This window comes from Microchirus variegatus, assembly GCF_963457635.1.
Source record: "Microchirus variegatus genome assembly, chromosome: 5".
Taxonomy (NCBI): Eukaryota; Metazoa; Chordata; class Actinopteri; order Pleuronectiformes; family Soleidae; genus Microchirus; species Microchirus variegatus.
In genome coordinates this window covers 4,551,766-4,563,995 of record NC_139806.1, presented here as the reverse complement: position 1 = coordinate 4,563,995, position 12,230 = coordinate 4,551,766, and the positions used below count along the sequence as shown (strand labels likewise).

Sequence of the window (12,230 nt, the reverse complement as noted above, 5' to 3'; positions counted from 1 at the left end):
GGGTTTAGGGGTTAGGCGTTGACTGGTTGTGGTTAAGGTGAAGGAAGATGAAAGAAGAAGTCAATGCAGAGTCCTAAGAAGAATAGCGGTGCCAACCTGTGTGTGTGTGTTTCTCTCTCTCTCACACACACACACACACACACACACACACACACACACACACACACACACACACACAAAAGACCACGTCAATTTGTTCCCAGGTGTCCACTGACACAGACACACAGTCTCAGTCTCTTTAGTTCTACCTGTCGGCAATCAGCGCTGATTTTTGTTTATTTCTCTCCGATATTTACACAACGGGGGGGGCGACAACAAAAGCCGTACGATTAGAGTGTGTGTGTGTGTGTGTGTGTGTGTGTGTGTGTGTGTGTGTGTGTGTGTGTGTGTGTGTGTGTGTGTGTGTGTGTGTGTTCACGGCACTACAGCGGCACAAAGGACAGAGATGAATGAAGGCCTGCTTTCATTAGAGCAGAAATTGCTTTCTTCCACATCATCAACACAAATCCAGCTGCTCTGAGCTCAGACCGTGGTCTATATTTATCGTCCGCTCACTGCGTTTACACCAAAGTCACAGCTAATGAAAAATAACCACAAATCACTTTAAACATTGGTATTGGAAGTCAACAACATCGGCCGTGACCTCAGTGACACGTCGTCCAGGGAGCCCCTGAGAAAACAACCCATCATCATCATCATCATCATCATCAACATCAACAACAACAACAACAACACCAGGATTTAGCAGAATCTGCTTATCTGATGTTCTCATCTGCCAAAGAGAGAAAAACACTATTTTGGGATTATCTCATCACTGTGAAAAGCTTCTCCAATGATTACAGTCATAAAGCTCACGTTTGTCTTTAAGCCAACATCCATTTTAATAAACTGCACTTTTGGTTTCAGTCACATTCTCCTTCTGATTTCTTTTTTAAATGGTTGAGATTCACACAAAGGTTCTTTTAAGTCCAGAGCTGTGAGGAAGCTTTTGTTTTCTCTCACTTTTATCAGTTTTATTCTCCATTTTTTATAATTAGAATAATAGTCACAACAATCTGTCACCAGTGTGTTGAAAATACTTGAGTGATAACAACAGCTCGTCATCAGAGACGTGGTTAATACGGGGGATAATCCGGGTTTTTAGTCCAGGATTGACCTTTTCGAAGAATCAGTCTGGGACAATGTTGTATGAGACACAAACACCGTTTTTTAGCATTTCTAATTTTTTTCTAAGAACCCATTTGTGTTGCTCCGTGCAAACCAATTTCTGTTCCACGTGAATCCAACTTGTGTTCCTTACGACCCAATTTGTGTCTCTCACAAACCGATTCGCGTTTTTCGTGAACCAATTCATGTTCCTCGTGAAACAATTTGTGTCTTTCCCGAATCCAAATCTTGTATCTTGCAAACCAATTCGTATTTCCCGCGAACCAATTTGTGTTTCACTCACGAATCTAAATTGTGTTTCTCGCAAATCTAAATTGTGTTTCTCACGAATCCAATTCGTGTTTCTCGCGAATCCAATTCATGTTTCTCGCAAATCCAGTTCATGGTTCACGCGAATCCAATTCATGTTTTTTCTCGCGAATCCAATTCATGTTTCTCGCGAATCCAATTTGTGTTTCTCGCTAATCTAAATTGTGTTTCTCGCGAATTCAATTTGTGTTTCACGCGAATCCAATTCATGTTTCTCGCGAATCCAATTTGTGTTTCTCGCAAATCTAAATTGTGTTTCTCGCGAATCCAATTCATGTTTCTCGCGAATCCAATTTGTGTTTCTCGCAAATCTAAATTATGTTTCTCGCGAATCCAATTCATGTTTCTCGTGAATCCAATTTGTGTTTCTCGCAAATCTAAATTGTGTTTCTCGCGAATCCAATTTGTGTTTCAAGCAAATCCAATTCATGTTTCACGCGAATCCAATTCATGTTTCTCGCAAATCCAATTCATGTTTCTCGCGAATCCAATTCGTGTTTCTCTTGAATCCAAATTGTGTTTCTCGTGAATCCAAATCGTGTTTCCCACGAACCAATTTGTATTTCTCTTGAATCCAATTTGTGTTTCTCGCGAATCCAATCCGTGTTCCTCGTGAACCAATTTTTCTCTCACAAACCAATTCGTGTTTCTCTCGAATCCAACGGATTCTAATGATTCAGTTACAGTGAAAACAACTGATCTACAAGTCACTAGTTTGTGCGTTTGTGTCGCGATGAAAACCACGTCACGGCAGTTCCGTGCAGCCGTCGTACGACGACCCCGTCCACATTGAGGAGGTGCGAGGAAGTCATGAAAAAGACCAAACTTTAGTGGATGGAAAACGCACCAAATATCTCCAACGCTGTTAAAATGAGGTGTTCCGTGTGGACAGCAGGTGAATCTGGAGCAGAATTCATGCATGTTTGAACACAAACAGAGTTATGTTGACGTAGCCTAAAGTGTGTCAGGGGAACCAGAACAATCCCATTAATATTCCAGAAAACTGCAATCGCAGGCACCTTGTCACAAGTATTGCACCGTGATTCACTTCATTTGCCTCTAATACGAGTGGAAAATGATTTAAAAACAAAAAAATAAAAAATAAAAAATCACACAGCATTTTCTCGTTATGTCACTTTCTTTCCACAGCAGTAAAAAAATCAAAGCTTCAGCAGCAGAGCAGTGTTAGATGAAGGAATAATCAGCTGCTGTGGTGCTGATGTGTTTCCCTGATTCGACGGCAGTCGCTGTTTGTCCCTGACGGAAAAATCTCTGCTTCAATATCACCAGCCTTTGCTTTTGTCTCCTTTTTTTTTTGCCTCAAGAGCCTCCGAGACAGAAAGTACTCGAGGTGATGAAGAGCTCAGCTTTTCACTGGAGAGGTTTTTACAGCCTTTATGAGGTTCCAAAAGGTCGGCCTCCATTCGTGTGAGTAACATTATTGCACACGCTCCCCCAATGGAAAACTAATATCTTTCAAATGTAACTAAACCCCTAAAACGTTTATTTCCCCCCCCCCGAGTACAGAGCAGTGAATGTTGGTGTCGAGTCATTTTTAATTAATCCAAGAACAAGTTAAAAAACAAATCTTGGCGTCTTTACTGCCTCTCTGGTCAAACACTGTAGTACATATGCCGGGCCTGTATGTGGCGCTGTAGAGCAAAATCTGTTCACCCTATCGGCAAATTCTTCTTATTTAAAAAAGGAAGTTTAAACCATTTTAAGAATGTTTTATTCATTTCCAGTCGGGCTGTTATTGGTGCAGAAGAAGAGAGAGGTTGTTGTTTTTATTTACCCTTTAAGCCAAAGCTGTTAAGAGCATTTTTGTATTGAATTGAATTGAATGGGAATTTAAGTCAAATTCAATCCTTTTATATGTGCATTTATAATCCACGTGGAGCAAGAATCACAAAATTATAATCCACTCCTCCAGACGTTTTATAGCTAAAACTGAAAATGTTGTTTTTCCCTCATCAGCCTGTTGTAAATGGTAAAAGTATTTATTATGATATATTACATTTTAGGGGTGGGGAAAAAATAGATTTACATATGAATCGCGATTCTGATCATCCACGATTCTGAATCGATTCATAAACTTCCAAAATCGATTTTTAAAAGAAAAATAATTTTTTTTTTTTAAGTTTCTTTTTTGAAAAAAATCACCACTTTGTGTTATTTGTGTACAGTTTATTTTTGTAACTTCTGGGAGAAAAAGGCAGCTAGCCTAAGCTTTTATTGATGCAAGTTATTTTTTTGTACAGTAATTAAGTTTTTATTTGTTTCGATTGAATAAATAAATGCCTTTGTGTGATTAACATTATCACAGTATCTTATACAAACTCTATTGTTTTGATGCCATAATTTGCCTTAACACACTATGCATTGTATCAATTTTTTTGAATCGAGAATCGTTTGAATCGAGAATCGTATGAATCTAATCGTGAGCCATTCAAAGATTCACATCCCTAGTACATTTCTAGTCTCTGTATAACATGTTTAAAATTCAAACACAACACGCCAACAAACCTTTGTCGTTTTTAATAAAATATTTAATTATTGTACATTTTCTTTTCCTGCCACGATCGTCAGTAACGCTATTATTTGTTGTTTCTTTGTGAACAAACAAAAACACCAACTCTCTGTTTCCCTTTGTCTTCACACTTGCTCGATCATCTGTTTCGAGTGTCGGTGAACGGCTTCGACGAAGGCGCCCACGTGCTCCGGGTCCATGTCGGGGTAGAGGCCGTGACCCAGGTTGGCGACGTAGCCTCGCGTTCCGAAACCCTCCAGCATCTTCTTCACGATGTCTGAAATGCGCTCCTGAGGAGGAGGAGGAGGAGGAGGAGGAGGAGGAGGAGGAGGAGGAGGAGTCACCGGTCAAGTCGCGATAATAATGAACGACAACGAAACAAAGTCATTAAAAGACTAAGATTATACGTAAAATAGCATCATGAATCCATCATAATAAGACAAGAGAATGATAAAAACAATTAAAACAACAAATTTCACAATAATTCGTCCACCATGCTGTGCTCACAGCGCCCTCTGCTGGACCGCGCCGGGATTACTTCACGTTCGGCAGTTCATGCACTTCTAGGTCGACTATTTTTAACTTATACATTTTTTTATTATTTTTTTTAAATGCTTGGCACGTTAACACGTTAACGGCGGTTAACGACGTTTCCACGACGACTGACCGGAAAAAGACGCGCGTGACGTCACGTTTACGTGACTCTCGATCGTTAAAATGAGTCTCTGAAGTAACGCTAAACTTTAAAAACAGAGGCACACATACGCGGTACGCGGGTACTCTGTTTATTTGTAGCGCTGCTCTTTTCGTTTAATAAACAGACCGCTCCAGTTCCACTGTAGGCGCGCTAGCGGCACTAATGCAGCTAACGAAACTAACGAAGCCAACTGATAAACGGTGCCTGGACTCCGGTGCCGCGGCACGTAAACATGATGTCACGCGCGTCTTTTTCTGGTCAGTCGTCACAGAAACACATCGTGCGTTAAACGATGACGCCGTTAGCGCGTTAACGTGCCTAGCACTGTTTTTTTTTAAGCTTTGAGTTTTAAGTTTTGCCTTAACGGTCGGGTTCGACTGATGCGGCTTTATTCCGCGGTTACGGTGACATTATCGCAAGCTAGTTTGCCATCCGTCACATCCTCACGCGAGGTGACGTCGTGCGCAATCTCGCCGTAACACCGTCTTCCTCTGCGATTGTAGCCTCGTTCGCACCGCGGTATTTAATATTAGCCATTTGCGCCTGGGCTTACGCTGGTCAGAAACATCGCAAATAGGAAAGGTTTTATTTTTTTTAGCGAAAGATAATAAGTCAGGATTTTCATGACCGATTAATGCATCAAATATTCGTTTGGTATTTTCCCCAAAAAAACTCAAAAACGCTGACGCTCTCAAACGTCTCGTTTTGTCCACAAAGCAGAAGAATGAAGACGTTTTAACAATTTAGTCACGCGGCGGGAAAAAAAACACACTGGTATGTCCTGTGTGTGTGGGCTTGGCCGTTACCTTTGGAGCGTAGAGAGCACACGGGTCCATGTTTCCCTGCAGGCTGACCTTCCCTCCTGTGCGCTCCCTGAACACACACACACACACACACACACACACACACACACACACACACACACACACACACACACACACACACACACACACACACACACACACACACACACACACACACACACACACACACACACACACACACACACACACACACACACAGAGTCATCCTTTAACCGTCTGGTTAAGTATTTGATGAGTGGAGCATAAAACACAGACAGACTTTGTTGACTTGACAAACCGTGGATGAGGGAAAGGTCAGTGATGGTTAAACAGTCACAGCGTTTGCTTTCAGTGGCTCGGGATCAATGTGCGACTTCATTATTCATTTATTTCGGCTCTTCGCCGTGCGCTTCTGCGTTTACTGAATAAATCGCACGATCCGCATTCAAAGTGACGATTAAATGGCTGTGTAAATGTGTCATTCTATGGTTGTGAGGACATTTCTTGTGTGGAGTAAAGAGCCTTATGAGGACATTTTTTGGCTGGTCTTCATAATTTAAAAGAGCTCTTTTGGGGGAAGTATAGTCCTCACAAGTATGGAGAGGCAAATGTGTAGTGGAGTGTGTGTGTGTGTGTGTGTGTGTGTGTGTGTGTGTGTGTGTGTGTGTGTGTGTGTGTGTGTGTGTGTGTGTGTGTGTATATCTTTATGAAGTCGAATAAAACCTATATTTGTGGGGACATTTTGTCTAGGTTTTTCAGGGTTAGTTACACTTACTGATGATGCTTAAGGTAAGGATCTCAAATGTGTCCTCACTAAAAATATAAAAACAAGTGTGTGTGTGTGTGTCTGTGTGTGTGTTTTCTACCGTGCAGAGCGCGGGTCAACAGTCCAGTCCAGCCCGACCACTTCATAATGAGACTGAGACAGATCCTCCAGAGCGTAGTGAGCGTCCTTTGCAAACACAATCTGTGACACACACACACACACACACAGTTATGCACCCATTACTGTGTCCCATTTTTGGTGAAATGCTGCCACCTGCTGGTTACAAGTGGTTTTTCACCCCTCTTCACGGGAGTGTGTTGATACAAATAGAACGGAGCATTTCAACTGACAACTTTGACTCAATGATCAATAAATAAACGCGGCGTTCGACCTGATTAACATCATTTATTTTTTCTTTTTAAATCAAAACAAAAACATTGACTTTGACAGTCTCTCACCATGGGCACGTCCTGTCCCGCCTCCTTCAGTTTGTCTTTGACGCGGCGGGCGATGTCTCTGAGGTAAGGCAGCGAGAACTCTTTAAACTCCACGGGCCCCAGGATGCCGGCGTGGGACTCGAACACCTGCAGCGCCTGAACGCACCACAGCGGAGATTTAGAAAAGCTGACATACAGTGAGAATCCAAGAGCAATTTTTTTAGCTACTGAATAAAAAATCTACTATTAAAGCATTTTCATGCCATTTCACCTCCTTATAACTGCAGAAAATTCAACATTTACTACTATACACAAATATAAACCTACTCAATGCTGTTTTAAATCATTAAGGCTGATTGTATTACGCCACAAAACCACAGTCACAGACACAAACACGATTATACTTCAAGCACTTTCGAGGATTAATCTCTCCATTAGACGGCCCCACACAACAGCTACTGCAGACTGTGTGTTAGAATGTGTTATTGTGCGACTTTGGTGTTTAAAAACATTCATTAGGATTTTTCCTCTGTGACATAAATGCACCAAACGAGGCAGCTCCTCTGTCCCAGTCAGCTAAAATCGATGGTTCTCTCAGTGGACTTTAGTGTGGGGAAAGGTTGCGGTTAATAAACCTCAATTTCCAGTGAGAAAATTCTAAAAAAAACAACACTAAAAGCAGGTGTGGATGTGTGTGTGTAAAACTGTGTTAAGGGCCTTGCTTTGTGGTGGCAGCCATCTTGTGTCCCCCGCGTTCCTACGGCACGTAAACGAAGAAGAAGAGCATTCTCTCTGGTATGTGCGGGCCACCGTAGTTTGTCACATGATTCATTCACACACACACACACAGACACACACACACACACACACAGACACACACAGACACACACACACACAGACACACACACACACACACACACACACACACACACACACACACACACAAACACACAAAAACACAAAAAAACACACACACACGGAGAGCAGCAGTGGTTCAGACCTGAGCTCCCGCAGCCACCTGACCCAGCAGATACTCCACGATCACGTCGGTCAGCATCTTCAGCAGCATGTGGCTGGACTCCGGCTGTTGGTACAACCAGCGCTTGGCCTTAGAGTGAGTGTTGGAGCCGCCGCCTTCGATCATGTAGGACATCAGCGTCCACTGTGGCGGGGACACATCACAGACATAGGTGGTGTTGTTGTTGTTTTTTTTTAGTTTGAGCCACGGCATGAGATAAAAGTGTGACATGAAGACATTTTACTGACATTTCTGCAATGCCAAGTATTAACTGTTGTAACTGTTTCATGTAAATGTCTCACCGGAGCTCCGGTGAACCCTATGAGCGGCACTTTGCCCTCGATCTTGTGCCTGGTCAGCGTGATGGCTTTGAAGACGTAGCCCAGCTCCTTGTCCACGTCCACTTTGACCCTCAGCTTCTGCAGGTCCTCTGGCTCCTTCAGAGGCTCCGGGAATGTGGGACCTTTGCCTGCCACCATCTGGACATCCATACCCAGGGCCTGGCAGCAGAGAAGACCATCAGGGCACCAGTGAATGAATCAACTCCCAACAGTTCACTTAGGGTAGGACGGGTGCCACATACGGGAGTTTGCATATTTCAGCTGATTCCAAGCTGTCACCATTTATCCAATTATCAATATTCTTGTTTTTCCGCTTTAAAATGTTCATTTGTTTTTGCTATTGTAACGATTTCATAATCTAAACGCGATCATTATTCACGCAACAAGCCTCTAGCGGCCTCTGCTGGTCATATTAGCAAGTGCAAGTGCAAAAGCACAAACAGACACAGAGCCAAACAATTATTCAAAAGTGACTAGAGACCTAGTTTACTCATAGACTTGCATATAAACCAGAAGAGGTGCCCCCTGGTGGCCATTCAGGGGACTTCAACATTGTAGACAACATCCATTTTTATTAAATAGACACTTTCAGAGTGTAACATAACACGTCGTACAGTGTACAAAAAAATGGCCACTACAGGGCAGAGCAAGCTGAAAGACACACAGACTGTGTCCACCTCAGGATTTAAAGTCAAATTCAGTCTTCTTGGCTTCCAACTGTGTTTTCACTCGTGATTTTGCAGAAAAACACTTGTCATTCTCACCTGTGGGACAACCAGGATGTCAGAGAAGATGATGGCAGCGTCAAAGGGAAAACGCCTCAATGGCTGGAGAAAAAAAAAAGGGAGGATTTTAATTATATATATTTATCGTGATAACGTGTGTTTTTATACGTATAAATCCTTTCTTTCCCCCCCGTACCTGCAGAGTGAGCTCACAGCAGGCGTCCGGTGAGCGACACGTCTCAAAGAAGTCTTTTCCTGCTCTGGACTCACGGAACTCTGCACATAATAATAATAATAATAATAATAAATAACAATAAGCAACATTGTGAAATGAGGAAAAAACATTTTACAAAACATAGAAAATATAGTCCGAGGAATTGTTTATGTAGAAACCCATTTATTTTATTATCAGTCCATGCACACGTTTGTCATACATTTTGTCATTCTTGTTTTAAACACGGGTTTTGTGCTATTTTAATTTTAATCTTAATTTTTTGCGCTTTTTAATTTAATTTTGTCATTTGTGTGCTCTTTCTTGTATACTCTACTGTAACTTATTGAGTCTGATATGGAGCAACTGTAAGATATCAATTTCCTAATAAAAGTATTCTGATTCCGATGACTTAAATCTTAACTCCATCAACCTCTTCTTTGTAAAATAACTAATTCTAAATTAGTGCTGTTTATTTGTAAAGTGAGAGAGAGAAAGACACTTCTGCATTCCCCCTAGAATCTGTTTACAAAAATAAACTTCCTATGCAGCAAAGAAATCTGCATAAGAGAGTTTAAAAATAAGCCCAATAAAAAATACACATTTGTACTTTCTTAATTAATACTATTTAAATTACTGTTTTATGTGCCCGATTTTTATTTACCTGATAAACTCTAATAATTAAATAATTGAATTATTATGTTATATTGAATTATATTGAATTTTCTTTTCATTTTTAAAATTTAATCCCAGCATAAAATGACAGCTAAATCCTGGACCACAGGTATTCAGGACAAATGTCACGTCTTACCCGGCAGATATCGTCCCGCCTGTCTCATACACCACACCGGGACATGTTCAGTTTCTTCTCCACGTGCCGCTCGTAGGAATGTGTCGTTCTGGAGCTGAGGGAAGTCCTTCGGCCTGGACGTGGGGGGGGGGGGGAAATAATATTTTATTAATCTAATCTAATCAGATTAATCGATGATGCGAATAGCCACTAGTTGCAGCTCCTGGCCTCGATATACTTAAAATATACGACAGCATTTGAATCGTGTGTGTGAATCTTTTCTTTTATCCTATGAAAATAATGGTTAAGATGGAAAACTGTAGGTTAAAATGTGGTGCAAACTTTCTGTTATCTAAAACACAAGGATTCCCCTCCCTGTCACTGTGCTATCGCTCTGGGCATCGAGCTGCAGAGATGTCGGTGACAGAGTGAATACGACAGATAAAGCTCCTCTGTCTTCTTATCGAGTCCCAGCAGCAGCAGAGAAAACGGTTTGAATGAAACTTAGGCTGCTTTGGATTTCACAGGGACACGTGACAACACGTGTGAAACTCGCTAACTTTACTTCTCAGACTTGCTGCAGTTCATTATCAACATAGAATAGACGTTTATTTGTCATTGCACGCATACATATACAACTAAATTACCAGGGGGCTCCCATAAGACCACAGCACAAACAACAACAAGAAAACACCAGGGTCTCTGCAGGTTTCAAGACATGAAGGAAAATTGGAGCCACAAATCGTTGAACTTGCAATTTGGCTTAGATGTGGGCTTTTATTAAGTTTTCTCCGCTGCTATAACATGATTTTAGTCATTTAGTAGATTAATAGATTTTTAAGACCTTTCCCATTTAAGAAATGTTAAGGCCCTTACATTCAAATTATTGGATTTAAGACTTTTTAAGACCCCGCGGATACCGTGAAACACACACAAAGAAAACACATAGGAGGATATCACACAGAGCAGGCTCATATGTAGGGACAGTCAGTGTTTATTTAGTAGTCTGACAGCTTGTGGGAAAAAGCTGTATGTATAGATATATATAGATATATATATCTATATATCTATATAGATATATATATCTATATATAATAGTCTATTTTCAACTGTACTCTATATCATACACCATCACCATTGTCACCTGTTGCCATATGTTTTAAGGGTACAATCCACAATGTATGATTATTAAATAATAATGAATACTAAAATGATCATTGCAACTACTACTATTATTGTTATTTTACCAAATAAGAATATAACTTTTTTTCATATTGCATTTGAAGACAAATGTTATGACATAAACACCTGAACAGCCCAGTAGGAGTTATTTACCAGTGTCTAAAAGTTGACTCGTTCAAATTTGAAACGAGGTCTGACGAATAAACTCATACTTTCTGATTAAAAACTTGTAAGCCGAATTTATCAGCAGACCCACATACTTAACCTGTAGACTTAATTTATGTTGTAACCAGAATCCACTCGTTCATATGAGCAAAATAACGTAAAATTGCTTAAAATGTGAACGAAGTTCTCGATTCCCCAAAGAGAACAAAGAGAAAGCCAAGTTTAACAGGATGTATATGTATTAACGTGACTACAAAAGGTAAAACAAATAAAATAAAATAAAATGTGGTTAATTGTATTCATTATTTTTTAGTGCGGGAGAAAATACTTATATCATATATAATAATAATAATAATAATACAAATCTGTCACAGACGAGTTCACGTACGTGACTGCTAACACCTGACAGCCACACGGCTAGCTTCACTGCTAACACCGGCGGTTACTCACAGTATTAAACGGTCCTTGCTCATGTCTGCGGGGGCTGAGGAGGCTCCGGTTCCTCCGTGTGTCTCTCTGCGGATGTTTACCGTGACCTGCGGCTCCTCAACTGTCACCTACAGCCGCCTCCACGAGAGCTTTCTACTGCTGTTACACCACAGAGCTCCCGGGCGCGGCCATCTTGGAAGACCGTGACGTCACAGGAAAACAACAAAAAAAACTTCCCGTTTCAAAATAAAAGTAGATTACGGTTCGTTCAACGTGGCTGTTTATTACTGAAATAAAACGTATGTTAAGTGTTTCCCAAAGGTTCTGTACTGTTATTTCTTTAAAAAAAAAAAAAGTTAAGAAATGGGTTATTATATTTAGTAAAAAAAAAAGTACTTTCACATAACATTAACTTTTTCAAAGTAAGAGTGGCAGGAAAGACCAGAGGGGTAAATAAGTACATATTTATTTGGTCCATATACAAACTGTTATTCACATAGCAACAATTATTATCAAATTATCAGTGGCTCATACCTTAAATGATACTCGTTTGCTTATTACGTTACATTTAACGTAAAACAAGTTTCTCAAGATCACTATTAGAGTCGTAACACAACTTAACACCATATGTGAGGATATGAAATGATAAAGACGATAGAG

At 40.7% G+C, this 12,230-nt stretch overlaps 1 protein-coding gene across 1 annotated transcript; it reads right to left on the bottom strand.

Annotated features, from left to right (window-relative positions):
- Positions 1–3,999: 3,999 nt before the first annotated feature.
- Positions 4,000–11,771, bottom strand: urod (uroporphyrinogen decarboxylase). Its single transcript, XM_083889328.1, has 10 exons — positions 11,592–11,771; positions 9,816–9,928; positions 8,990–9,069; positions 8,833–8,895; positions 8,030–8,227; positions 7,710–7,871; positions 6,731–6,865; positions 6,373–6,473; positions 5,510–5,576; positions 4,000–4,296 (listed from the first exon to the last, which is right to left on the bottom strand). The coding sequence occupies exons 1-10, from the start codon at positions 11,612–11,614 to the stop codon at positions 4,132–4,134; spliced, it is 1,107 nt and encodes a 368-aa protein (XP_083745454.1). The 5' UTR covers positions 11,615–11,771; the 3' UTR covers positions 4,000–4,131.
- Between the last annotated feature and the right edge of the window lie 459 nt (positions 11,772–12,230).